The following is a 27,155-nucleotide window of genomic DNA, read 5'->3' on the forward strand; positions in this document are numbered from 1 at the left end:
CAACTGGCAAATGGAAAATGGGAAATGGAAAATACCGGCTGTGCCTACAATTTGGGGTCAGCGGCGAGCTGTGCAACTTTTCCTTGGCCCGAATTATTTTCCTTCTTTTTTTTCATAGTTATTTTTAAGTTTTTCGTTTAATTTTCAATTTGCCGCTGGGCGACATTATTTTTAAAATATTCACCGAGTTGAGACTCCTCGCAGGCCTTTTTCACCAGCTGTTGCCGCTTGTGTTTTAACTTGATTTGGTTGTCGCATAAGCTGCTTGGCCTTTTGTTATTATGCCAGGCATTATTGTTATTCCCTCGCTCGGTTGACCATTTATGCTTATTTATTTTCGCCCACTCGCATTTCCGTAGCATACTTTTGTGGGCAGCGCACCCACACATACACACCCACACCCACACCCACACCCACGCACACATACGCGCGCGAACAACGAGGAAAATGAGGAAACTGGTACGTGCTCGTTGTTTGGCGGGATACGGATATATATAATATGTGTAGGTTCGGTATCAGCAATAATTTGTTCACAAAGAGCTGGGCGCAGAGAAATTCCATTATTATTATTTGCACTGAGGTGTTTATTGATCTTCTCCAAACACGACTGTTGACACTGTCCACCGTTTGTTGGCTTGTTGATTGTTTGTCTTGGCTTTGTCTGCGGGCGGAGCCTAAGGAAAATATCGAAATACTACCATTTGCATCGCCCCGGCGACAATCTAGACCATCTTATACGCAAGCCCGGCTGGAGACCATAAATTTCCGGCTTTAGTGGGAGTCTGCAGGTCGACGACACTGAGAGGATTTCCCAAATCACAAACTGAAATAATCACTAGCGTAAATTATACTCCTCTTGTTTTATGGAAAACAAAATTAAATTAAAAGTAAGCCTTTGGGATTAATCGTATGTGGATTACAAGTAATTATGCATCCCATTAACCGGGAATTAATTACAAATATTTAAACTATATTATTTGATGAATTTGAAAGTAAGCTTAAGTACTTGATTTATTGCCCTTTAAGCAGCACTTTTTTTCGCTCAGTGTGTGTGTGGTCGCAGCTGCTGCATTGTGAACTACTCGCAGCGATAAAGTAATGAATTACCTGGTTCTGTACAACAATAAATTGTATTTGGATTTTTATTACAAGTCTGCTGATTACGCTGTCAATAGCTGGGGGAAAATATGATTTTTTTGCGCAGCTCTGCGACCTGGGCCGTTGTGTCCACTGCCACTGGCCATTTGGGCGGTGCCGGTATTGCTTTTGGCCCTTTTGTTGGCCTTTTTGTTGGCAACTGGCAACGGCTGCTGCTGCGTTGGCCTTGTTAAATTATGCTCGTCATGGCGGCACTTCCGGCCCAAAGGCGCTGCCAGCCGTCCATTGTTGCAGGAGCCGTGGAGGGGATTGGATGCTGAATCCTGAGCAGCATCCAGAGGAGCTGGAGGAGCATAGCTGTCAGGTTGTCTTCGTGTTTTTTAAGTTATTGCATTGGGAATCGGCCGGCAGCTAAACACAGGAGCAGGAGCAGCAGCAGAAGCAGGAGCACGAGCTTTAGCTGGAGCACTAGATGGAGTCGCAATTGGAGCTGATGCTGATGCGGATGCTGGAGCACAATAACAAATGAATCTAGCCGAGGAGCTTTGTGGCTGCTGTTCCTTTTGGCGTGCGACAAGGCCGTGCCATCGAAAATTCCCCTGATCCCTTATGTAATTTTTAGATTTCCTTCTCCTGCTCATTGGCCAAAGTGAAATCCATGGTTGGCATAAAAAATAAGGAAACCCAGAATGAATTAAACCTGTTGCCTGGATGGCAAGCCAGCAATCTCAGCTAGAACTGAAACTGAATCTGAAACTGAAACTGAGACACTGCCAAATATGCAGAATCTTAATGAAAGTCAAGATGTCGGAGCTTGGCCAACTGGCGGTTGGCTACCTATCAGTTGTTGGCAAATTGCAACTTAAATAAAGCCAAACGAATTGGTCAGGATTGCGGAAGGCAAGCGGTAAAGGATTTCCGTCAAAACTGCCACACAGCCAGCTCAAAGAGCACGCAACGAACTCTGGTTATCCTTTCGCCAGCATTTCAAATCTACTTTCAAGGAAATCCTGCCGCGGGCGAGGCTAAATAGAGGTGAAGTATATAAATGCAGCGAGTTTAGCCCTTGAGCATATCAGCCGCGTCCCTAAAGTGTGTGCACTGCCAAGGCTTTCCGAAGATTTCGCGCAGGGAATCCTTTGGGCGGTGGGGAAAAGCGAGGGGATTCTGGATTCAGGACTCAGGATTCAGGATTCGGGATTGGATAGCTACCGCTGTCAAAAGTCAAAAGCTGGCAAGGAGCAGCAGCCAACAGCCAGCAGCCGCCACAAGTTGCCTGTCGACGGACAAACTTATGGCTAAGACCGCAAACAAATTTCGGGCTGATGCAATGTAGCCAAAGTTGTACGGTGCAACTTCGCTAAGCTGGACTTCTATAGAGGGAAAATAAATATGTAAGTAAAATATTATGTATATCTATATATTTGTTGTACCATGGTTGTTGGAACCAATTAATAAATTTTAATTTTTGTAAACCTTCTCGTTCAATTGCTTTTTAAGTTTTGTATAAGCTTTGCAACAGGATTGTAATCGGCTTGCTGATCTGATTAAAAATTTTGTACATTTACTTCTGCGGCATGAATAAAGTATTTTATTCACTATTTTGACTGTGGCCATATTTGGGGCTGCAGTAAGCGAATTAGATGTTGAAGAAAATTGTCTTCCTGTATGAATTTCATAATTTCCCCAAGTTTTAGTTAGGAAAGGCAAGCAATTTCCTCCTCGTCTGCTCTCTGGCTTGGTCTAGGTGAGTGGAGTGGAGTGGAGTGGAGTGTGTGCATGGGTTCTTGGAGGACTGTACTCACACCACGTTAATCCCCTTTCCGATTTGGCTTTAACTTTAAAGTCCCAACTTTGCCGGCGCATTGGTTGGCTGGTTTCGGCGCTGTCTTTGGTTTTGGCCATGTCAGGGGCTGCGGTGGCTGGGGAACTACTCGTGTATGTGGCCAACTCGGATTGGATTTTCAATTTCTTCGACTGTTTGCTGATGTCATCGACAGAAGTCCGGGGTATTTCTCCGGCCTTTGTTATTTATATTCCTCGGGCTGCTGACCCACTCAACTTATAGAGGCGATTGGGGAGTGGAAAGTGGGAAGTGGGTAGCCGGGGCCAAAGGACAACCCTTTGTCACATTCTGCAATTTATGTTATTGTGTGCACACCCCCCGATCTGTATCTCTATCTGTATCTCTATCTTTTGCTGGCATCTCAGTGTTCTGTTTATGTTCTGTGATTTCTATCAACAACTTTTACTTTTGGAAGCAAATACGGGGCGCATCTCAACCAGAAAGCAATAAAAATTGTTTACAAACATTATTTGCGTATATCCTTGATCCGGAAGCACCTTCCATGTCCGCAACTTTTCACCATTTAAGTAGATTTCTCTCTCTTATTTTTAAGCACACACAATAACATGCATTTGCCTTGTCACTCGCCCTGTTCTCTGTTCTCTGCTCTGTTCTCTGACCTGTCTCGTCCTGCCAAGGATATTCCCGCTCTCCTTATCTCGTGTTTAGGTTTCTCGCACACTCTAATAAACTAATGTCCCTCCTTTGGGGCCAACTCCTTTCTGTGCCCTCCACCCCCCAGTGGAGATGGTAGCAGTCCCAGATCCATTGTTGGGCCACAGTTTGCTTTGCGAAACATTTTATTTGTCGTTTCTGCCCAGCTCCTTCTCACTCGGATTACTCGAAAATGTTTGCGTCAGATTTTGGGGACTTGGAATGATGATGATGGGGGTTCTGGGGTTGTCGGGGTTGTCGGGGGGAAAAAAGGACAGAAAAGGGTGTCCAGGTGTTGGATTTCCCCAACTTTTCCGTGCAATTTTCCTGCCACTTTTCTTCGGTAAATCGCTTGAAATTACTTGATTGAACAGGGAATATACTAATAGTGCCACAGTTGGCCATAATTCAAGATATACGATTCCGCAATGTCAACTTAGGTGCTGATTAAATATTTAATCCATCGCTAGGCAGTTGAATTGTATAACACAAATGTTGGAGTGGAAAAGTATGAGTAAGATTTTCCGTACTACATTTATGATCATTTATATTAAGATCCTGCACTTGTACATTAAGGAATTCCGTTTTCAATTACAGGCAACGAATGAATTGAATAACTTTTTACATAAAATTTAAATCATGTAATAATGGCTTTGCCTTTGCACATTAGGGGTGACACTTGAACCCCAAGTGGCCATCTTAATCTGGTTCCAGGTTAGTTCCATCCTCGGGTAATAAAGACCTTTCTCAGCGACGAGTGGAGCTTCCGATTTCCCAGTCCCCGGTTTTCCCAACTCGACGGCTGGAAAACAACTCCATTTAGGACGCATAAAGCTGGGGCAACATGTGTGCCTGGCAAGCCGGGGAAATTCCTTATGCCAGCCAAAGTGAAACTGTCACTGCCAAGGTTTTCCTCTGCGTTTTTTCTACTCAGCCGCCTTTCTTTTCCGCTCGGTTTTTTTTTTTTTGGCAGAGATGTAAGGGGCAGGATCTCTGGGTTGCATATTTAAATTTATGATTATGTCGTTATTCTGTCTGCCCGCATTGCTTAGGCGGCCGAAGAAAAAGTGACAGCGGGCCAAACTTAATACGAATTTATGTGCAACATATTTTTGCACTTTTTTTCGCCCCGCCTTTTGCTGCATGAAGTGAGGGAACTAAGCGTCCACCTCATAAAGAAGCACAGCCAGAGTGGTCAACATATGCTCCATCTGCTGGACAAATAAGAGACTTGATGAGGCACTGGGTGCTGGGTGTTGGTTACACCAAGGACATGAAGATTGTTTAAATTGCCGACGCTGGAAAGTCTTGCCATTAAAAAGGAGAACATTAAAATTCCTTTTCGCTACCCGGCAGCATTTAAATTGCATTTCAGCTCGAGGAAATGACAAATTCGTACATAATAAGAAAAGTCTGGAAGGGCGAAGAGAAATGGGAACCATTTGGCATTTGGCAGGTGGGTGAATCTGGGTAGCCGGGTAGCTGAGTTGGCGTGAAATTGAGCCAAAGCTCCGCGTCTAACTCATTTTTAAATACAAATTTATGTACACGGAAATAAAAGCCAAGCAGCAAGCGCTTTGGCTGCTTTCTCTTTTTTTTTGGTTTTTGATTAATTTGTCTTTGCCAAATGGCTGGCCATAAATTTCAAGTTAATAAAACGAGTTTTGCCCTCTTCTAATAACGAGAATTTGTCACACGCCATCCTGACAGTTCTGTGTCACAGGAAGCATGTCCTGATCCATCCCCTCTGCCGCAAGGAACTGGCAAGTGCCGCTGATGACATTGTGGCCAACTTTTACCAGGGAAAATTATGCCCAAAGTTTTTCCCCCCACCCCCCTTCACAACGCCACACAGCCACATCGCCACATAGATTGATGGAAAACTGGTCGGGTTAATCAATGGCCAGGCCACACGCACCGAACAGCTCGAAATTCGATTAGAGGCGATGTCAGCAAGGCGCTCGCCTCAAGTGTCACTTGCAATTACCCAGGGGCGCGGGCTAGAAGGGTTCCAAAGTGCATTCAAATTGGCTTGGACTAAGAACGTTAAGCGTACAGCTGTCTAATTGTATTTGCCACCTCGCCTCGCCTCGCCAACCCTTTTTTGCGTCCCGAAAGTAATGCAAAAGTGCTGGGGAACTTACTTCAAGATTTATTAGCATCAAGATTAAAGCATTAAAAATTTGCAGACTGTTTTTGCCTCACGCAGACATTACGGGGCAAAATTACTGGGCGGTGGGGGCGTGGCAGCTGCCCTTGTATTTTTTTGGGCAGAAGGAGGTAAGGGGATGGTAGTGGATGGCCGGGGGACCGTGGAAAGTGAGTGCAATTTTCCCTCGCTGGTCTCCATCATCAATTTAGCCTCCTTACCACTTCTCTATTTCACCCGCTGTGGTTGTACCCTGCAAATAGAAGATGATTCAGTACGTTTACAATCGTAAATTGTTTAAATTCACAATAAATGAATAATACAAACCATGAAGCTGTAACCACAGAAGTCTGATATTAAATCACTGAGTAACAAACATATACATTTGTGTCTTGAAAGCAGCACATGCATGTTAAAGGGTAGAGCTCCATTCGATGCCAGAAGTTGGCCCTAATTTCTGGTGTTACGCCCGCTGTTGTTGTTGCGGTTTAGGGGGGACGAGGATGAGGATGCGGATGAGGATTTGGATTCGGATGAAGCTGCTCCTGCTTTTGCTTTCCTATCGCCGCTGGCTGTTTCCGCAGCAAGAGTGGCGCAAAAATATCAAGCTCAACAACATCGCTTCGGCTTCGGATAGCAGCAACAACTACGGCGTTTCATTGCGCACTTTGTCGGTCAAAACTTTCGACATTAGCACTTAATTTACTGGCCCAACTTAATGAAGTCTACACTTGGCTAATTTACGCGAAAAGCTTCAGCTACTTAAGGGGAACATTCATCGCGGCCCATGCTCCATAACCTCCATCCTGGTTAAAGTTTTTCATCAGCAACTCTCGGCAATGCAACCACACAAAAGAATGGAAATAACAGCTCCTTTTGTATAAAAATTAAATTAAATGTAGATAAAAGCTTTCATAAATGCTTGCTTTGAACACAAAATCTGTTTTCAAGTTCATTGAATACAAATACAATACAAATATTCAACTGCTGAAAATCAAGAGAACTCAACACATTCTCTACGATCTGAGGTTCCCCAATGAAATAATCTAGAAAATCTTGAGCTAACTACATATATAACCTATAAAAACACAAGAGAATAATGAATTACTGTTGTTATGACCGCAAGGGTGAGTAAGCTTCGGATCGCCAAACACTCCATATATATTCTATTTACTCTTAATAAGCTTTCTGATAAGGCTTCCCAGTACGGGGCGCTCTGGAATGGAAAGTTGAACCAGTTGTTTTGGTTTGCTCGTAGGGTTCTGTTGGACTGGAGAAAATGTTCCGATCGCTGAGTGCCAACCACGTGCGGATGGTCATTGCTGGCTCCACCGCAGTTGTGTCCCTTCTTATAGCGGGATTCATCACCATGTGGGTGGAGATCAATAAGTGCTGGGGATTCAATGTGTGGCTCAACGTTTGCCTGCTGCAGATCGTCGGTGGAATCTTTCTATTCGTCGGTTCCCTAAAGGTAGGACAAATACCATGCTTTGTAAAAGGTACCGCAAAATAAGGGAAAGTGATTTTAAAAGTATATTGAAATGAGTTCAATTTCTCATTCGCAGAGTAATCACTGGCTCTTCTTGCCCTGGCTGCTGGCTGCATGCATATTTGTCTACACGCTCGCCTACAAGTCCGTCCTGTACTTTTACAATCTGGACGGGAGGATGTTACTTGTAATTCCCCTGTTTCAATCGATTGCAGGTAGTTTTCCCTGGTTTTCCAAAAGAATTCATTTACTTAAGAACTCTGTTTCTTAGGTTTCTGGTCCTATTTCATGTACGATGTCTTTCAGGACTTTCTTCAAATGCACACTTCCGTGCAAATGGAGTATTAGTGCGTTTGTCTTTTTTCTAGACCAGTTTAAACGCAGTTGAGCTGAGTGTAGGGGCAAATAAGTGTGAACATGGTGTTTGCTGCGGGGTGTGCTTTCGTAGCCAAAAGTAAAATAAGCGTTAAAATGTCTGCTAACCCAGTGGAAGTCTGGCCCGAGGATGTGAGTTGGGTTCTGGGTCTCTTCTGGGGGCTTTTGTGGTATCGTTGCATGCGTATTGCATTACCCGTTCTGCCCCCTCAACCCAACCACCCCTTTGGTGGCACCCCCTTTGGCACAAAGTGGCGTATGAATAGATACATGTTTTGTTGCCCGTTTTGTTCTGTTTGCCCTCCCCGCAAGCCCCATCTCCGCCTGTCTGTGGACTGGTTGTCGTAATCCAACAAGCAGACAGGTTAAATACACCGCAAGGACAGACTCACACACACAGTGCGGCTGCTGGAAAAAAGTGTGACAAAGATGGTGGGGAAAACTGGCGGGAAATGGGCGGCAATTCGGGGAGGCGACTCGAGTCGCGATTCGGCTGGGAAACAGACGCATCCAAACAAACAATAATCATGCAACAATAGTGAGAGCCGCAAACAAATTGCTTTTCTATGTATACACTGGAGTACAGGGAGCTGCATGCACAGGGGGAAAAGTTATAGATCATAATTTACGAACTTTAAAAAGTATTAAAGTATTTAAAATGTCTGTTTCCGTTTGTCTTCAAATGTGTAAAATTGATAGTAAGCAACATCTAGTAATTAGTAAAAGTAAATAGTAAATAATGTTCACTTTTAAGCTAATTAGCTTTAAACAAATTAAAGTACAAGCTTTTTATTTAATTGCGTTCTCAAGGAATTCGTTTATAATGTACCCTATACATTTAATAAAATCTGTAAAAGTCTCATAAACTGATAACACGTCATGTACTAACAATACAAAATAACTGATAACAAGATTTCGCAGAATTTTACGAGCTTTCGTGGTTTTGGCACCCAAGGTCGCTACATTTCAACTCTCTTTATAAAAATAAACATTTTTAAAACGTGAGTTTAGTGAGTAGCTCTGGTTTCTCTCAGTGAGTGTGTCATGCTGGGGCTCACTAGCAGATTAGTTTCGTTGCGAGTGTGTCTGAGTTTTATTTTTGTATTATTTAGTTGTCTTTTTTTGCAGACGCACCAACCAACCAACCACAGAGAATCAAAAGCCGCATGGGCGTAGTCCGTGACACCTAAAAAAAAGGGGGTGTTGCACTGGCAATTAGAATGGAGAGCGTAAAGTTTGAATTTCTCCCCACCTCCGCTCCTGTGTCGTGTTCTTGTCCTCGGATCCTGCATCTTCCTTCCCAGGCTGCGTTGGGCTTTTGTTGTCTGCAAAGTTTGCCTTTGACACTGGGTGCCGGGTCCGCCCCCTTTCGCAACCCCAACCCCCAACCCCTCGACCCCTTTCCAAGCACCTGGCATGCCGGCAAAATGGAATCCATTCATTCAAATCTATGTGAGCCTGTGAGCGTTAGTGTCTGTGCAGCTTGTTGAACAAAATTGAAAATTAACTATAAATTCTGTGTGGCAAAACATGCAAACATGTTTGCGGAAATACCTGACAGACTCAGGTGGGACAACCCAGTGCGGGGGGAAGGGTGCTGTTGAAAAGATTAAGGGGGGGAGGGTAGCTGGGGGTGCCACAATCGACCAGCCGAGGTGTCAAGCGATGCAAACACATTGGTGACATCGAACCCCTCGACACAAAGCGATTCATTGTTGCGAAATTTAATGCGAAAAATTCATTAAAATAAAAAAACACCTCTGCGTGAAGAATTGCCACACAAACTTTGAATCCACCGGGAGCCCAAATTGAATCGCCCAAAAATGTGTGATGGTTTTTTTTCGGGGCTACAGTGAAGCCCTTCAAAGGTGCTAAGTACAAGGGGAGGCCAAAAAAAAGGCAGGGTGTTAACCCTTATGACAAGTTGTGGCTCGAGGGGCTTTTGCACTCCCAAAAATGGGGATACTTCAAAACTTAGCACTGCACTTAAACAATTAATAGTATTTTGACTATATATTGATAAACTATTCAAAGTAACAAAGTATTTTAGGTGTTATGGTGGTTAACTATACTTTATTATTAATTTATTTTCTTGAGTGTACATAATGAGTAAGGCCAGGCGTTTTTATATTCGTTTTTTCCTTGTTTCAACTAAGTGCTTTGGTTTGCGAAAGTGAGACCACGCCCACGCGCAACCAACAGTGTGAATTTCCCAAAAAAAAAAAGGAAGAGGAAATGAAAACCAGACGGAAAATCAAGGGAGGCCAAGCCCGAGTTATTCCAAACGGCAGACCAGGAACAATCAGCTAGACTTAACTAATAAATTCCCGTGCATTCCGCACGCAGTCGAGTCGAAGCGGAAATCATTTAAGCTGCCAAATCAGCCGGCCAGATGGTCCAAACAAAAGGCCAACAAAAGCCACCAGAGAAAGGTGCGCCCAACGCAACGCAACGCAGAGGAATGGGAGCTTTTTATTTGCACAGGCTCCGTAGTTTTCTGGGTGTGGTGGGCGGTCGGGGAGCGGGGATCGGGGGCGAAAGGTACCCCTGCAGCGGTGGGCGTGGCAGGGGAAGGAATGCTGGAGCAGGCGCCGCCAAGTATGCAATGGAATTCGGCGCACGCAGCGGCAGGTGAGCTCGTGTGGCTGCTCCACTTGTTGTTGTGTTAATGCGGGCGAGCATGAGTGTGTGTGTGTGTGTGCCAACGCACAATTACATACAACAATTTGTGCTTTGTTTGGCCGCTTGTGTGTGCATGTGTGTGTGTGAGCAGGGAATCCAAATCACCAAAGAGCAATCGTGAAGCTGCCACATGGCCAGCAGCCCCAAGTTGTAGGTGGATGCTATAAGTGCACTCGAAAAAATCAAGGCACAAAGTGGAAAAGTAACTTTTTTCTTAGCAGAATCAAAATTGCATTATAATGTACCTCAGTTATTTATTTCACACAAAACTCATACATTTTTTTTGTAGAAATCTATAAGCCATTTTTGCAGTGCCCAGTGAGCACGAGTTGGCCTGCGGAAATCCAGTTGGCTTTGTGCCGCTGACACCTCCCTTCGGGTCCACCCACCCCTTTCTGCCAGCAACCCACCGCCCATCCCCCCGGCGCTCCACTCAAATTGGAAGCCCAAATATGAAGTCGAAAAGTCGGGGGAGGGGCTTTTAAAGGGGTTGCCTAGGGACGGATGATACTATTGAGGGGCGGCTCTTTCGAAGCGCTGGCGCTTAGTTTTCAATGTGAAAATTGAGAAAAATTGCCAAACGAGTTGGTAAGCGATATTCTCGGCTCCGCCTGCCGTTTGGTCCGATGCCAGGTGGATGCAGTTTGGCCCATTGTTGGCCCACCTTGGCCCGAGCCAACTCCATCTTTCCCAGCCAGATGCCCGCCTCTCCACTCACTTATTGTTAGTTTCGCTCGCTTTGTTTTGACAACTTCTGGAGGAATGCTCTGGGAACTGAACGCTTCGTCAAATAAAAACGAGAATTTTTGGCTTCAGTTTACTTCCGTTTGCTTTGACTGCCTGCTATGCCGCCACCGCCCCTCGCCCATCGCCCCTCGCCACCCGGCAATTGGAGACCCAAGAAGCTGCTGGCAGCCATAAAATTACGATCCAGCAGAGAGCAAATGACGCGAAACAGTCGCACGGACATGGCCAAGAGCCTCTGAGCCAAAAGGGGCTGGGGCAGCAACAACACGTTCCTTGCATAAAAATCGTGCAGGCCATGCTAAAAACGTTTATCCCTTTTAGCCCCAAGTTTGGCTCCGTAGGAGTCCTGCCAGCTCCCTCAGAACAATGGCGGAGAGACACTGTGAAAAATCAGATAAAATCCCCATTGTTAAATGAGTTAATCGATTAGGCTGGAATGAAAAGTTAAAGAAAAAGGGTAAGCCGAGTCAATGTAAGTTAGTCTATTCAAGATGTACATATAAATATTTTGCCATACTTTGCAGTGGCCCAGATTTCTCGCTGTGCACTGAAAGAACAATTTCTTCGTCTTTAGTTTCAATGGCCCCCAGGACGGACCGAAAACCATTTTAAATGGAACGTAAGCCGAGACTGATGGCCAGCAGTGGAATACGACAAGGGCGGTAGTGGGAGTGGGAGTGGGAGTGGCGGGCAGATAAATGCCGCATCATTGGTTATTTATATGCGTGCGGATCTCAGGTGGATGGCCCTGGCCTCAAACGATATATTTATTTGATTTTATTGATATACAAGCGGGCGTAAGTAGTGCATATCCATCTCGGCCGGCCAACGAGTGGCTTAAGTCCTGTCATTACGGCATGGAGCCCAGTTTCAGGTGAATGTCGGCCTGGGAAATTAATTAAATCGCATTCAAATGATTGGCTACGTGCCATTATTAATTCGAACATAAATTATTCCACATGCCCTAATTCCAAACGATTTTACTCCACCTCCGCCGCCTCCACCGCCGCTGCCGCACAATCTGTGGTCAATCACTTGATTGGCCGCTCACCGAATGGATCTGAAAGTTTAATGCAACACGTATTGGCACTTCCAATTTATGGCAATTAAGTGAAAGTTCTATAATCGCCGAAGAAGGTGTTGCAGAAACGACTCTTGCAGCTCACCACATCAATTACTAAGCTGGGCTAATTGAGGTTGTGCGGCAGTTGTCATTTTTCCTTGTGGATTTGCATAAGGATCTTAGCTTGAAATAGTTCGTGTATCTGAAATACGTCTTAAGCACCGTTCGCAATGGAGATAAATCAAATAATAACTTTTTGAAAGTTGCTGAAAGCCAATTAAAATGGTTAAATTCAATGTTTTCTGCTCAAAAATAGATGAAATCCATTATTCTTAGACGAATAAGTCTATGTATAAAATAAAAATACCTTTTTTAAAAATGTGGTATATTGAGAAAAAAAAATTAATTTTAAAATCACCTCAGCGATATCTTAAGCACAAAGTATTCCTTAAATATAAAACAGGAATACAATTTTTTAAATTTTAATATTGATATAATTAGACTACATATTAAAAACTTAAAAATCAAAAGATCCTATTTATTTTTCAGCACATTTTTGTACAATAAGAAAAAACATTCTATAAATTAATTAATCCTGAAAAGTGTCATTTTTTAAGAGACCGTTTACATTTATTAGACTGTTCCCACTGTCAAGTCTGTAGGCTCAACAGCAAAACAAACTGTTAAAAAGCCGGTAGGTGCTGAGAAGTGTTCCCAGTAACACTTGGCTCGGCGGCATTGCCAGCTTGAAACCCGTTTTCGACGAACTTCAGCGACTGCCAAACGAATGAGAGCGAAGCCGAACCAAGAATGCCGAAGATGCGAACGTCGGCGGCGGCGAAGCAACAGCGACGGATTGTTCAGTTTGTCTTGAAATCGCGACTCGAACGGTCATCGTGTGCGGATGTTGAGCGGGAAAGTGGAAAAGCGGAAAAGCGCATTCAAAAACCCAGCCGAAAACTCGTGCAAACTGCAAGCAGTGCCAAGAAACGTACAAGAAGAATAAAAGCGAATTAGATTAAAAAACAGAGGTTTCAGTGACAAGTGTGCAACGAAAACTCGACAGCAGTGAGGTGAATATACAAATCTCGATCCCCAAAACGACTGTGCAACGCTCTCCAATGCGAATCCAATCAGAATCCCACCTGAGCGCTACCTGCCAAGCGTGTTTCACTTTGCATTACCCGCGCTGACCAGTTGATCCCAACTTGTTTGCAACCCGTTCTCTTTCGCGGCTGCGACTCCAAGCTGCACACCACTGAACACAACGACTGACTGCTGAAAAGAGTGCTGAGTGCAGCGTGTGGAAGACAAAGGAGTTATTTTTGGCCATCAGTTTGCCATTTGCATTTGTGCAGCCAGCCAAGTTGGCCCATTCAGCACATAAATTGCGAATGCAAACGGCCAAATTGTTATTGCCACTTACAACAGCTCTAAGCGGAATTCTCTCGCCTCTTTTTTTTGTTCTCTAGCGTTCCGAGCAAAGTGTGCAATATCTTGGCCGTAACAGTAGCCACCTGGTCGCAACTTGCAGCAAGCGATTCGCGATTTGCGACTCGCGGCTACCAGCAACAAAAAAAAGAAGAGAGAAAACGCCACCAAGACACAAAAGCTGGTTGAAAAAAGTGCTGGCGATTGCATCGCATGTCGAGGTTGTTTCGCATGCCCTTGCCCCGCCACCCCCCACCGTAACCCGCTTCTGCCACCCCTCTGCATACCCCCCTTTGGCCGCTCAAGAGCCCAACAACAATGCGAACAGAAAGAACTTCAAAAGCACTCCGACCCTCCGTCTGTTTTTTGGTGATTATGAGCGCAGCACTGCACCATAGGGTCAAGAAAAAGTGCAGCGAAGTCGCAAGTTGAATGCCCTTACTTTCTGACACCTTAAAAATATAACTTCAAAATGATTGAATTCAGTTTGGCTTCAGGAAAAGTTTATTGTATTAACAGCACTTAATTTTTTTAGTTTTTGAACTTATATATTTAATATATTTATCCGACTTATAAAATAATTTATGGGTTCTATTTCATTTAAAGGCGCTTAAAATGAATATAAATATTGCTAACTTAACTATTTAAGGACAATTTTCAAGAATTCGGTAGGAGGCACTTAAAATGACTCACAGAAAGGTTTATTTATGAGTGTCTCACTTAATCATGCTGAATTTTTTTTTTTATTTACTTCGTAATTGCATATGTATGTGTAACTAAAAAAATGCCTATGAATGTTTTTCGAAAAAGTGCGACGACTCTATTGAAACTATACCTGAAATTCCTCGCTTAAGACAGAGGCGTAATTATTTCACAAAGGGATGAAAAACGCGATGGAATTTCTGCCGCAGTCAGTTAGGGTATTACATGCAGGGGCACAAAAAGCGTACCAGCTCGTTTCGCGGCGCACAATGGAACCTGAGAAGATTGGCCAGAGCCGAAAAAAGTGGCCAAAGAACCTGGCCAAAAAGAAATGGCTCGTTGGGTGAGGAAGGGCAAGAAGGGCAGGTAGGGCAGGCGGCGGGCTCAAAGCGTTTAAGCGCCTTTGACACTCAGCTGGTGGCATAAAAGGGGGCATGGTCTTCTGGATTAGGGGATTGGGGGACTGGCGGATTGGGGGTCATGTGAGACAGCTGCCAATCAATGGCAGACTAGGCCCATCACTTTGCGGCCATTTTGCCCTGTGTGGCATGTTGCATGTGTGCTACAATCAAAAAATAAAAAGATAAATATAACTAGAAGCAAGAGCTAAATCGAAAGAGGAAAATAAAAGAGGGAAAATGTTTTTAGAAATCGCTTCGAACTTCCCTTTTGGGCCAGGGAATGGGGAAATTATGCGCTAATGGCAGCCAAAGTTCAATTTCATTAATAGTTAACTTCAAAGTTGGTTACATTCTCCGAGGAAACGCCAGTAAATTACACACACCGTGTGTACACACTCAATTGCCGGATGGAAAGAGACATTTTCAGCTTATTAAATGGAATTAAGCAATTTCTGCGTTATTACCATGAATATTTGAAATCGGGGGTAAATACCTAAAGCCAGGGGATTAGTTATTCCTGACTTTACTTGCGCACTTTTATTCTTATTGATTCTTAGGCGGCAAATTAATGTTTTCATTGCGTTTTCCGTGCTCCGCCGCCTGTCCAGCGGCCCAATCAAACAAATACTCGTACTCCGCAAACATGGCCGAGAAAAAGGAGCCACACAAAGTAACCAAATTACGCCTAATGGTTTTTTAATTGTAACAATAATTGCCGTCGCCACTGCATGAACAGCAGCAGCAGCAGCAGCAAAAGCAGCAATCAGAGTCCTTAAGAAGGGTGAAAATGGGCCGAAGGGGTAGGGATCTGACCCTCCTATTAATGAGAGCTCTTGGAAAGCATTTAGATGCCTGCAAATTGCCAGGAGCTCTTACAGTACGAAAAAATGTTTTTCTCTTCTTTTTCCTAATTCATAATCCTTTTTCATAATTTCTTGTAGAGCGAAACATATATTTCGGTTTATTTCATTACTGCAAATTATTTAAATCCGTCTTTAGGCACTTTTCTATAAATATTGTAACAGTTGCCGCCTTTCGAGCCCTAGAATTACTAATATTGCTTAAAAACTGTAGGCATAAAAGTTGTGATAAACTTGTGACTTTTTAGTGGAAAGAGCTTTGGCCCATATTGAGACTTTGAAACATCTGAAATTATGATTAAATAACAATAAGCATGTACAGCTAATACAGAAAGTATATTATTTCATATTCATCAATTGCGCAGATGGAAATGAAAGCTTTTGATTTCTTTCTGTGGATTACAACGAATTCGAGGCTCATGTTTCTGCTGCGCTTGACTGTTGCTGCTCTGCAGAAGCCAGCATAATTGTTCGCTTCATGTTTGCGACTGAGTGTGCTCGTGTGCGTGTCTATAATTAAGGCCAAAAAGGCGAAATGGAAAAAAGTGCTGGCCTAAGCTGTGCCGACGACTAAACAAAAGCCAGCAATGAGACGCTGAACCTTGAACTTGCTGCCGTTGATGTTGATGTGGATGTGGATGGTGCTGCTGAACTCTGCTGCCATTTGGGTTTGTTTGATTCTATTCATTGTTCACTCGGCGGCAGTTGATTATGAGTGTTATTTTTTTTCTGCTCGTGCTTCTATTTTCTATTTGCTGGGTGTTTTTGCGAGCTGGCTTGTTGCTCTTTTGCTCTTTGGTCGTTTTCGGTTAGCCAACATCGCCTGAAATGGCCAAGCGTAGCATACTTCTGTGCGCCGAGGGTCTCTAATGTGCGCCATTTTGGTTTTATGCGGGGTCGGTGTGTGCTGGTGTGTTGGTGTGTTGGCGAGTGTGTGCCTGTGTGCGAGTGTGTGTGTGTGCGTGTGCGTGTTGGCCCATTTGCCCAGAGGTCATTATAGACGCTTCCTTGGTCCGCTCGGCACGTTGTGGCCGCCAACTTCCGCTCTTGTTGCTCTTGATGTTGCTGTTGTGGCATCTGCAAGTGTTGCTGATGTCGCTGTTGTTTTTGCCGTTGCTGTTGGTGTTGTTGTTGCTGTTGCCACTTTGAGCCTTTTGGCTTTTGGCCTGGTCCAGCTCTCTAAAGTGGCAATTTGTCTAGTTCTGTAAGCGCCTCTTTTAACGATAATGATGATTGCGCATTGTTGCGTTTTTATTTCAGTGCACAACCTGTTCACACGCCACACTCACACACACACACACACACACACACACACAGAAAATCCACTTGGAGTTATGCCTTTTTTCTGTGTGTGCGTGAGTGTGAGTGTCTGTTTGCTTAGCATTTTCCGATTTTCATTCATAGCCGCTCCATTTCCCGTTTCATCCTTTTTCGACCGTGTTCTTTCATTCGGGACTTTTATTATTTTCATTGCCATTTCTTATTCCATTTGGCCGTCTGTCAGTTGTCTGTCTTTTGGTTTATGCCTTTTGCTTTCTCTCACTTTTTCCCATTTTTTCCAAACATTTTTCCCCCCGTTTTGGCCAAAACGTGTCGTCGCCGTTGTTAATTTTTAGTGTAGGACGAATGTTCGCATTTGCTTTATTGGCCATGGCCGAAATGCAATACCGTCTAGACGCCGCGTTTCGACCAGAGAGAGGCTTTTCGGGGCCAGGCCAACAGCCCGAACCAATCGTTTGATGTTCCTATTTGTTTTGGCCGAACTATTTTGATTTGCTATTTGGCTACATTCGGTTTTGTTTTGGCCAATTCGGCATGCCTGCTTTCGGTTTGATTTATTTTACATATTTTTTATGTTTGCTTTTGTTGGGTAAATAAAATCTAAAAGTTTCCATACAATTTTCGTCAATATTTAACCACATAAAATGCATTTCACATCACGCTTTGTGTGTGTGTGTGTGTGTGTGTGTGTGTGCGTGTGTCGTAAATAATCAATAAACATTTTGCGGTTACCGACGGTCAGTGTCGTGGCCCCAGTTGACATCCATCGATGGCTATCGCACTCTGGACTCCGGGCTCTGTACTCTGGACGTTGGCCGACGGCATCAGCTGATTACTTTATCACAAAAGCGTAAAATGAGGGGCCAAACGGAAGAGGGCTAACACACACTCACACACACAGACGCGGTAACGCACACATGCATAACTTAGCCGGCATTCACGTGCTGCACCGAATGACTTTATCGACTGCTAAACGTCGCTTGGCCATTTGATGCGGACGTCGATGTGCACACGTTTAACCCACTGGCAAATATTCACACAAACAAGCACTCGGAAAAAGATTGCACCCAAGATAAGCGATCAAAAATGGGAAATAAATATTATCATTTTGCAAACCTTTTTCGAGCGCAGGCCAATGCTGTCAATTTTACTTGTTTTAAAACTTAAACGAAACGAAAATAGACTAGACATTTAAAGAGTATATTAATGTATCGCTTCCGCTTAAAGTGCAGTTTCGAAACCCCTTTTACGCCCAGTGTACTTCACTGAGCAGCACACACACTCTGCGGTAATTTTTCTGCTTTGTCGTGTGCCCTCCATGGCTTTGGTCCTGGCTCCAGTTCACATCGTCCTGGGCCCTCAGTCCTGCGTCCTGAGTCCTGAGTCCCGAGCTGCGAGTCCTGAGCCCCCTAAATGTTTATTGCTTTATTCTGCTCATTCTGTTGCGCAATTTAATCGATGTCTGGCTGTTGGGCGCTGGGCTGCGCTTCACTTCACCCCGTTTCCTGATCCTGATCCCTGATTTTAAAGAGCGGCTAATGTAAAGCGTTGAATTATGGCAATTTGCGATTTAATGAAACTTTATTCAGCCGGCAATCAGAAGTGCTCCATATATACTATGCGCTGCCTGTCCATCTTGATGAGACTGCTGGTTCAGTGCCGAGTTCAGGGCGGAGATTGTGACTCACCACTACCCAAAGGATTTGGATCCTTTTAAGCAATTATCTTATAACACAATCCTGTGGGGGTCAATCCGTGCCTCATTTTGCGCTCGAATGCGCCGCACAAAGTATTTAAGTAACTCAAGCCGTTACCAACAAAACAGATTTGGCTGAAGGAGAACGGATAGTGGCTATGGGATTTGGGGGCTCGGGATTGGACCAGCAGTGGGCGGGGCTAACCCTTTTTGTTTGCCCTCCTGGATTATGTATTTGTGTTTATCCTCGGTTTTTGTCTGCTCTGTTTTGCTACTGCTGCTGCTACTGCTGCTGCTGCGAAAGAGAGAGCTTACCGCAAAGAAAAAAATGAAAGCCGTAATGAAATGCAAAATCGCTTAAGTTCGCCGGCAAGGGAAGCACACAGCTGCCCCGCCCCCAACCGCCCAGCAAGCAGCCGCCCTTTTTGTTGACAGCGTGTTAGTGGAAACTAAATGAAATTTTCTTCATGTTCTAGCTTTGTGGGTTTTTGTTTTTCCCCGTTCCTCGTGGCTCTGTCGGCTGTGTGTTAATGTGTTTGGGGGTGTCTATTAAGGGTGCTACATGTACATCAGGCCAGACATCATCCTCATCATCGTTACGTCCTTGTGATCATCATTACCATCGGTGTGCTGGCTGTTGGTTGTTGGCAGTAGTTGTACTTGTGCCGTCAGAAGGCCGCCGTTACCTTGGCCCCATTGCCATTGTCCTGTGCATAATTGAATGCTCAGACGCTTTTCAAATGCCACTTAATTCCCGGGGCGCAATATGTGTGGTTACATTGCGAAAAATCTGCTATCTAAATACATATAATAATATCTCAAGCATGTTGAAGTTAACCATTTGAAATGGATTTGCTGTAGGAGTTGGACTTCTAAACTAATGTAATACCCACTACCTTATTTCGCCCTGTGCACATGTGGGAGCTACCTCTTCAATGACTTCCGCATAAGTGTTTAATTTCCTGTGTATTAACATGCTTAGCACAACAGAGCGAAGCGAATAAGCTACAAAACGCAGTGCTGATGTGAAAAGGGGTTGCAAAAAATGAAAACCAGAAAAGGTGCGTTTTTCGAAACCCCCCTCTGAGTGGGCTGGCATAACGATTTGTGCCAACAAATTTATTTAAAAAGGATTATCAGCGGCTAAGCGCCATGCTGGCACACTTCAAAGGCCGCCACGCTTTTCCACCGCCCCCCATTGGAAAATTTTTTGGGAGGGGCTGGGGAGCACAGAAACAAAGAGCAAACAAAACACGTAAGCGCTGCCATGCCATATGCAAATTTCAATGTCAGACTCAGTCTGAATTTGAATTTGAGTTTGAACTCGAGTATGAATTTGACATTCAATTTTGTTTTTTTATGATTTGGTGGGATGGGGGAAAGGGTCGCAGGCTAAGTGGCTTTATTTTGATGATTATGGCCGGGGACAGGGTTTAAATAATCAAAATTCCGACCATTTCAAGACCTAAGCTCTAAGTTCCAGTAATTCGATGCGCTGGCAAAAATCGAGTTCTAGAATGTCTTTTCATTTTATGAAATTCCTGCGATAACCTTTCGCTTACCATGAACTCGATGACATTTATATGCTTTTAAGGGGGTTCGGGGCCGAGTTCATATCGAGTTTAAAAATACCGAAAAAAATTGTAGCAACCGAATCAGAAGGCGTGAGAAATTCAATTTGTTGTCACGTCCATCAGGTTAAAATGAAAGTGGCGGGAGTTATTTTGTGGAGCAGGGTTGGCATTTTCATGTTATTGAATACTTTAAAAGGTTTTTCCCCCCAGCACCGAAAATTCGAATTTCGAATCTTTCTCAATTTTCAGTCGTGTTTCCCCGGGTCCTTTGTGGACTTCGGGGTTGGTAAAATTCTAGTTGAAACATTTTATTTACTAATTGCTGAGAATTTGCTGTGTATGTGCGTACATATTTTGGGGAAATTTGTTTCTCCTTGAATGAGTGCCTTCTCTACGAGTGTGTGTTCGTGTGTGTGTGTGCATGTGCGGAAGTTCACACACGCCTGAACACTCAGAGCCTGTCAAACGCACTGCTGGAAAATCCCCTTGCAGTTTTCCCTTTCGAAGTTGGCTGAAAATTTTCAAATTTCCGGCCCACCCACACCTCCGCGCCGAAGGAAATTGTCTACGCATGTTTCTGGCACTTTTAAGCGGATATAGTATATGTGGGAAACTATTCCGCCAGCTAAGCGTCTGCTCCTTATCCATTATTAATACACGAGCCAGAGTGTTCAACACAAATTTGCAATTTGCTCAAGACTCGCTTGGTGGGGGCGTGAATTAGCCCAGCCAGCCCGATAAGCATTTCCCACCGCCAATTTCACCCCCGGATTCGACTTCTATAAATGGCATATGGATTTCCGTTGTCCGTTCGTGCCTTATCTCATTGCCATTGGCAATGTCTGTCTGATGTGATAATCCGCAGGAATTAATAAATAAACCATTAACAAATAAACTAGAGCTCAGTCCATGCACACAGCATTGCATTGTGATGGGTTGTTGGGGGGTTGGGTGGTGCGGTGGTTCGTTGGTTCGTTGGTTGGGTGGTTTGGTGGCTGACGGTGGTCGATGGTCGCTGGCCTCTGGGCAAATGTGCGTGCCGCTGGGAAACCCTTATCAAGGACTCACCAACAGCCAGGCGGGTCCAACCCTGACTTGACTTTCTGCAAACATCAGCAAACAAAAGCGGAAGGCTCACTCCAACACCTCACTCTTACGCTCTTTCCTCGGACAGTGGCACGAATCCTTTAATGTGGTCCAAGAATTTTCAAGAATAGAAACCTTTACACTTTGCAATAATAGCATAATAAATGTTCACCCTCCTCCAACTTCCCTGTTATGCGTACCTATTTTTCTATTTGATTTTAAGACCGCATTTTCATACCCCCACCAAAGGTCAATGCTTTGGCAATAAATTTCCGACGTAGGCGTGCCTTGAAAAAATGGGAGGATCCAATGCAAATGGCATTTGTGCGTGTGTCGCCTGAAATTTTAGTCAATTAAATGAAAATAAATGAATTATTGATAGTTTCCATGGCTCTCGTGCGGGGTGGAGTGTTAGTTCACCGTGAACTAAACCTTGGCCAAATGTAATTAGGGGAAGAGTCGGCACAGCCAGTGGAAGAATGTCATTTGAATAATTTAAACTGTTAGACGCGCTCGCCGTTCGATTGCCAGACACAGGACACAGGGCACAGGACATCGCAACATCAGGACATCGCTAGCACAGGACACTGGGCGGTGGATGGTGGATGGTGGGCGGCTTGGGCTCTGGAGTCCTGCTCCTGGCCGGAGCCACAATGACGTTAATGACAGTGACGAGCGGTTGTTTGCCTCAGTTCTCGACCAAACATTCGGCGCAAACAAACAAACAAACAAATGCACGCACGTACTCCGTGCGACACACACTCACACTCACTCATAAAAAACAATCAAAATGCAAAACGGAACCAGGCAGACGACACTCCATGGGGAAAGGCTGCGTGTGCGTTTGTGTGAGTGTATACACTGGAAGGAACACTTTGCCGAAGAGCACCAAGTTGTGTGGAAAAAGTATTTGAACGAAACAAGTTTTAGTTATAAGCTTGCTTGTTGGCTTGCACTTGATTAGAATTGAGAAGGAGTGACTTTCATTCCAACAAAGACCCTCTAGTCGCAGTTTATCTAACTGCATAGATGATTTGTCTCAGTGCACGTGCGTGAGCCTTGCACCAGGAGGATCAACGACAAACACAAATGGCTCCTGATTGCAGGCAGGAAGCAACAGCTAAGGGGATGTGGCAGGCGGGGGTTCTACGTCTGTCTGGCTATGCGACTAGAATTCAACATTTTGCCGCCATTAAAATCAAATTGCACTTTCGTGCAGCGCAGGCGAGGATACTAAGCCAGAATCGAGAGGACAGGATATAGAATGAGCAGTGGGGTGGCGAGCCCACGGAGGTCACGAGCCGCGTCAACGTTTTTGGCAATTTCGGCGAAATATTGCGCTCGTTCCCGTGTAGCCATGCTTTTTTTATGATTAATAAAAGCAAATGTAAATAGTCGCAAATAAAAAGCGGCTAAACGAAATGAAAGCAAGCGTTGCACAGGCGACCTTCAGCAGGGTGGTGCAGGTGGCCACATTGGGTGGGGTGGCTGGTTGGTTGGTTGGCTGGCTGGCTGGTTGGCAGGTTGGCTGGGAATTCGCCCTCTCCCCTCTCGTTGGTCCCACAAACTTTCGCTTAATTTCTATTAGCATTGCTGTCGCTTCGTTTTCATTGCTGCGGCACGCTCCGCAGGTTGCTGAGGTTACCCAAGGGTTGGACGGGTTTGCAGAAGTTGCTGCAGGGGTGAATTAGTGGGCGAGGGGTGGCACGACGGCGGGGTGGCAAGGTGACCGGGGAATGCTGAGGGAATGCAACTGTCCGCTGGCTTGATTGTTTGTATTTCTCATGGCACTCGATGTCAGTCAAAATCGCTTCGTTTTCCCCCACTCGCGAAACAGTCCAACTTCCACAGATCGAACCACATTGGTGCATATATAAATATATTTCCGATTTGGGAATTAAGCTTATTCTAAGGGAAACATTTTTGTTAGTTTTGTTTAATTTCATGAAATTGAATTGATCATGAGCTCATCGTTTAACTTACGTTTAAAGCTCATTCTATGTCTTGTGGAAGAAGTCTGCAAAGTTTGGCTATAAAACGCTATTGCCACACAATTTTCGGCAGAGCTGCAGAGAATTCAACTTAGGCAACTCTGACTGTAAACCCGTTCCAGTTGTAACCCCAAAAAAGTATGCACCAGCCCACCCACCGAACCACTGAACCACAGTGAGCCCACCCACTTTGTACTGCTGTTTGTTTTACAACGTTTTTAACTTGTTTGCAAGGATTAGGTAAGCAACTCAAACAAGAGCGAGTGCCCAGGACATCCAACCAGCCAGGATGCAATGCGAACTCATAAAAATAGACAAAGGCATGGCCTGCCAATTTTCAGTGGTGGTAAGTGGGGGTGGAGATTGGGAATTTCCCCGACCAGTTGCCATAGACTGATTTCCATTCAGCAACCGTTGCCAGCATTAAATGCATCGAATTACATTTTCTATTAACCAACTTTAAGAGGGGGGTTGTTTGGCATCGTGTGGCTACTTTGTGTGTGGAAGAGGGGGAGGGCTTGGGGCTAACTGGGGGTGGGGGGAGGTTGTCCTGTGGTACCAGCCCTGAGCGAATGTTGCTCGTTTGTTTGCTGCTTGTTTTACAATTCGCTTTTTTAACGCTTTCGCGCTGTGATTCCTTCGTCCTGCCAGCGGGTCCCTGACATTGTTGTGCGGCGCCTTGAACCTTTTGCAGTCCCTGCTCCTTGGACCCCCATTCTCCGGCATTCTCCACCAGCCGCCAAGCCCAGTTCCACACAGCTCCACACAGTTCCACCCCCTGCTAACCCGTCTTGATTGCAGAAGTTTTTGTACTGCGCTTTGGCTAAGAAGCCGCTGGCTGCACGCCGTTTAGACCAGCTTCTACTCCACCTCCAGCTTGCTGGCTTTAAGTTATGAAAACTTTTGTCGTTGTTTTTCCTGCCCGCCTTTTCTTTGGCCGCTGTGTTTCTCCACCTCACTGTTCTGGTTTTTCCACGTATTTGGTTCCTCTTTAAGCGCACATTAATCAAAGTTTTTCGCCGGGCTTAGTCGAAGTTTGAGGGCATTTATAAGGCAATTGTGGAGCTCGTTTCGTTGGCCACGACAGGTGTGTGTGTGGGTGCCGGCTTCTGGGCCCGTTTCTTTGACGGCTGCATTGGACATTGAAGCCATATGGCATTGTGTCTTAACATTCAGGAGCACGATAAGAAAAGCGGAAGGTATAATGAATATTAGCTAGTTTTTCGTCAAATACATTAAAAGGATTGTGGGAAAGTTCAAGATCCCTTCTTTGTTTACATCTTAGGATATACTTTCATTGTTTGAATGAAAGAATGAAATCTTCTTTAAAACTAAATGGAGTGTTTTGAAATCCATTTAATCATTCCATTACAAGGCTACCATATTTGGCTTCCAACTAAGCTAATTCGTGCCACAGTGCAGCTGGACAGACCTGTCAAACAAAGGTCTCCGAAAATTCCTGAAAACTTTCTCGTTCCCCAGAACTGACCAGAGTTCTGGTTTCCAGCTCCCTTCCCCTGGTAACTCCCATCTATGCTGCTCTGCCTTGTGGAATCAAGTCAAAGAGCTGGGACAGCAAAAGTAAGCTGCAAGACATTCGACAGAGCCGACTGTCTGAAGGTTACCGCACACTCACACAATGCCTAATTGTCTTTGGGCTCGACTCTGTCTGGCCGTCGGCCCCATCCCCACAGCTCCGCCGCCCCCTATTCCCCCCTATTTCCCGCTTTTCCCGCACCGATGCGCCCCGCCCCCTTAGGGCCTGTCTGAGTGACTTATGTCTGGCTTTAGAGAACTTTTTGCAGCATACAATGTTGCATTGCAAATTGAAACACGCGACGCTACGCGATGCGGAGCATTGGGAAAAAAAGAAGAGAATTTCCCAGACACACACACACACACACACACACATAGAACTACAGGCATATGCATAAATAATAATGCACGAGCATACTTTAAGTGCAGGCGTCTGCTAGGCTCAAAGCCCCGATTCTCTGTTATATTCCGGTTGAAGTTACCATGCCCATACCCCTTTCCATGCCCATTTCCACTTCCACTCCCGCTACCCCTGCCATCCGAAAACCCTTCACTCGTCTAGCCGTCTGCTCTCGCTTTGGGCTGTCCGGTTTTTCCAGGAGTTGGGCGGAGTGGGTGGCTTGTATGCACTTCAGTTGCTCGCTCGAAAGTGTCTGCTGCATTTACCCTTGAAAATGTAGCCGCTGCAGACTCCGCTGCACGTTGCACGTTGCACATTGCCCGTTGCAAATGAGTTCAATACACTTGGCATAAACACAAACATTACTGGGAAATCCACTCATCGCGCGGTACATTTTCCACTGCGCCGACGCCGCATTTCCCAACTAATAATGCTCACGAAATTCTCGCTCTTTCAGGTTTTTCCCGAACTCAGAGCCGAACCATCGCTGCCCAGACGAGCGAAGCCAAAAGCGAGTGTGTTTATTTAACACACTTCCTCGTTGCGAAAGCCTTCAGTTCGTGTCTGCTGCTCGCGAAGTGCGCGCCACAGTGAGGAGGGAAAGCGGAAACGGAAACGAAAACGGGAACGAGTGCGTCGCAAGCGATAACGGAAACGGAAGCGAAAGCGTAGGAACATGTGTGTGTGACGGGACGATCTCAGCTAAAGCCGAATTTAGAATAGATCGCAGCCAATGCCGTTCAATGCCCAGCTAAAGATTGCTCAATCAGTGAACAAAGTGACATACGCGAGAGTCAGTGACTCAAACTGCAGCGCTAAGATACAAAACTACTCTATTGCCGATTTAAGCCAGGCCAAAAGGCAGGCAGGCAGCATGTGTGCCACGGGGAAAGGTAACCACAGGCTCTGTAGCCTCAGTGCCCTGCTCCTCGTCCTGGTCGCCCAAACTCTGCACGTGGAATACGCCCGGGCGGATTATGAGAACACCTGGAATCTATACTACGAGCCGCCCTGCTGCACGGGCTCATCTGCCGCCCATCATCTGCGCCACCACAAAGGTAAGTCCCTCCAGTTACTCAGTGCCATTGTCCCACCCCACTTCGCTTCGCCCCGCCGTTTGCAGTCAAGGTAAGTCTAAGTGGTGGCCAAGGCTAAGGAGTCGCCTCTAATTTGCTGCCGGATTAGGGCGGGCTTATATGGCAATTAAATTCAGTTTGACTGCGTGCTGCACTGCGAGATAAACTCATAAACTGGATTTCTTGTTAAGTTATCACAAGATATATACAATATAAAATATGTATTATATATATTATTATCCTGAAAACCACAAGGTGTTTGTGAAAGACTTTTTAAGAAAGAAAGTTCTAAAGCACAACTACTGGTGCTCGCTTTAAATAATGATATTCAGACAGTTTCCTAGAAACACATGCAAAATACGTTGCCGCCGGTTCTATTTTTAGTTCTCCGAATTTGTTATATTATGACACCAAAGCACAAGAGAGTACAACATCAAACATACAATTTTCTTTAAGAAATCCTCGTGAGAGCGTTGAAATGGAATATTTTTTTTTAGTGCCCTCGCCCGGAGATATTCGAAATACAAATAGAATGGCTTAAACGTTTTCCTCACTTTGTTCGGCCTCGAATTCCCGCCCGGCTAAGCCCCGTCAAACAAAACTATTCACAACAATGGGCTGAGGGCCGAAATCGAAGTTTTGGGAAATAAGTCAACAGCTTACATAGCCGCGAATGCCAAGAAGCCGAAATAGATGTGGCTGGGAGTGTCTCTGTGTGTGTGTGTCTGTGAGTGTGTGTGTGTGTGTGGGCCGTGGGGGTTTCCCTTTTTATGGCCGAGAGGAATAATTTTCACTTTAAGCGGATTTGCCGCCCACGTCCCACGCTCCTTTTCTTGATTTGCCATTTCGGTCCACTTCCGTCGGCGACGTCTGTTATCCTTTCTCACCCGGCTCTCTGGCCATTTGGCATCCAGAACTCGTTCGCATTGCTATTGTTTTGCCATTGTTTTATTTCATCGGCAAGACATTTCTCTTCCGCATTGTGTGAAGTCGATAGGGGCGTTCGGGGGATCGGCGA

General features: G+C 45.0%; 2 protein-coding genes across 5 annotated transcripts in view; both read left to right on the plus strand.

Moving 5' to 3' along the window:
- The first annotated feature begins 7,002 nt into the window (after positions 1–7,002).
- On the plus strand, positions 7,003–8,309 carry LOC122614295. Of its 2 annotated transcripts, XM_043788845.1 has the most exons (3): positions 7,003–7,218; positions 7,313–7,451; positions 7,508–8,309. In XM_043788845.1, exons 1-3 carry the CDS (start codon positions 7,027–7,029, stop codon positions 7,582–7,584), a joined length of 408 nt encoding a protein of 135 aa, XP_043644780.1. In that variant the 5' UTR covers positions 7,003–7,026; the 3' UTR covers positions 7,585–8,309. The 2 variants fall into 2 exon arrangements, with proteins under 2 accessions (XP_043644780.1, XP_043644782.1); XM_043788847.1 differs by lacking the exon at positions 7,508–8,309 and having other exon boundaries at positions 7,003–7,246; positions 7,313–7,447.
- A 4,688-nt stretch (positions 8,310–12,997) lies between these two features.
- Positions 12,998–27,155, plus strand: part of LOC122612776 (semaphorin-2A) — a 43,972-nt gene continuing 29,814 nt past the window's right edge. For all 3 annotated transcript variants that reach the window (XR_006325645.1, XM_043786597.1, XM_043786598.1), the window contains exons 1-2: positions 12,998–13,176; positions 25,519–26,119. Coding sequence is in view for 2 of the 3 variants with exons in the window: in XM_043786597.1 (XP_043642532.1) it covers positions 25,795–26,119 (325 nt within the window). In the remaining variant the exon portion in view is untranslated. The remainder of the gene's footprint in view (positions 13,177–25,518; positions 26,120–27,155) is intronic.

Source organism: Drosophila teissieri, chromosome 2R, assembly GCF_016746235.2.
Source record: "Drosophila teissieri strain GT53w chromosome 2R, Prin_Dtei_1.1, whole genome shotgun sequence".
In the NCBI taxonomy this organism is placed as follows: Eukaryota; Metazoa; Arthropoda; class Insecta; order Diptera; family Drosophilidae; genus Drosophila; species Drosophila teissieri.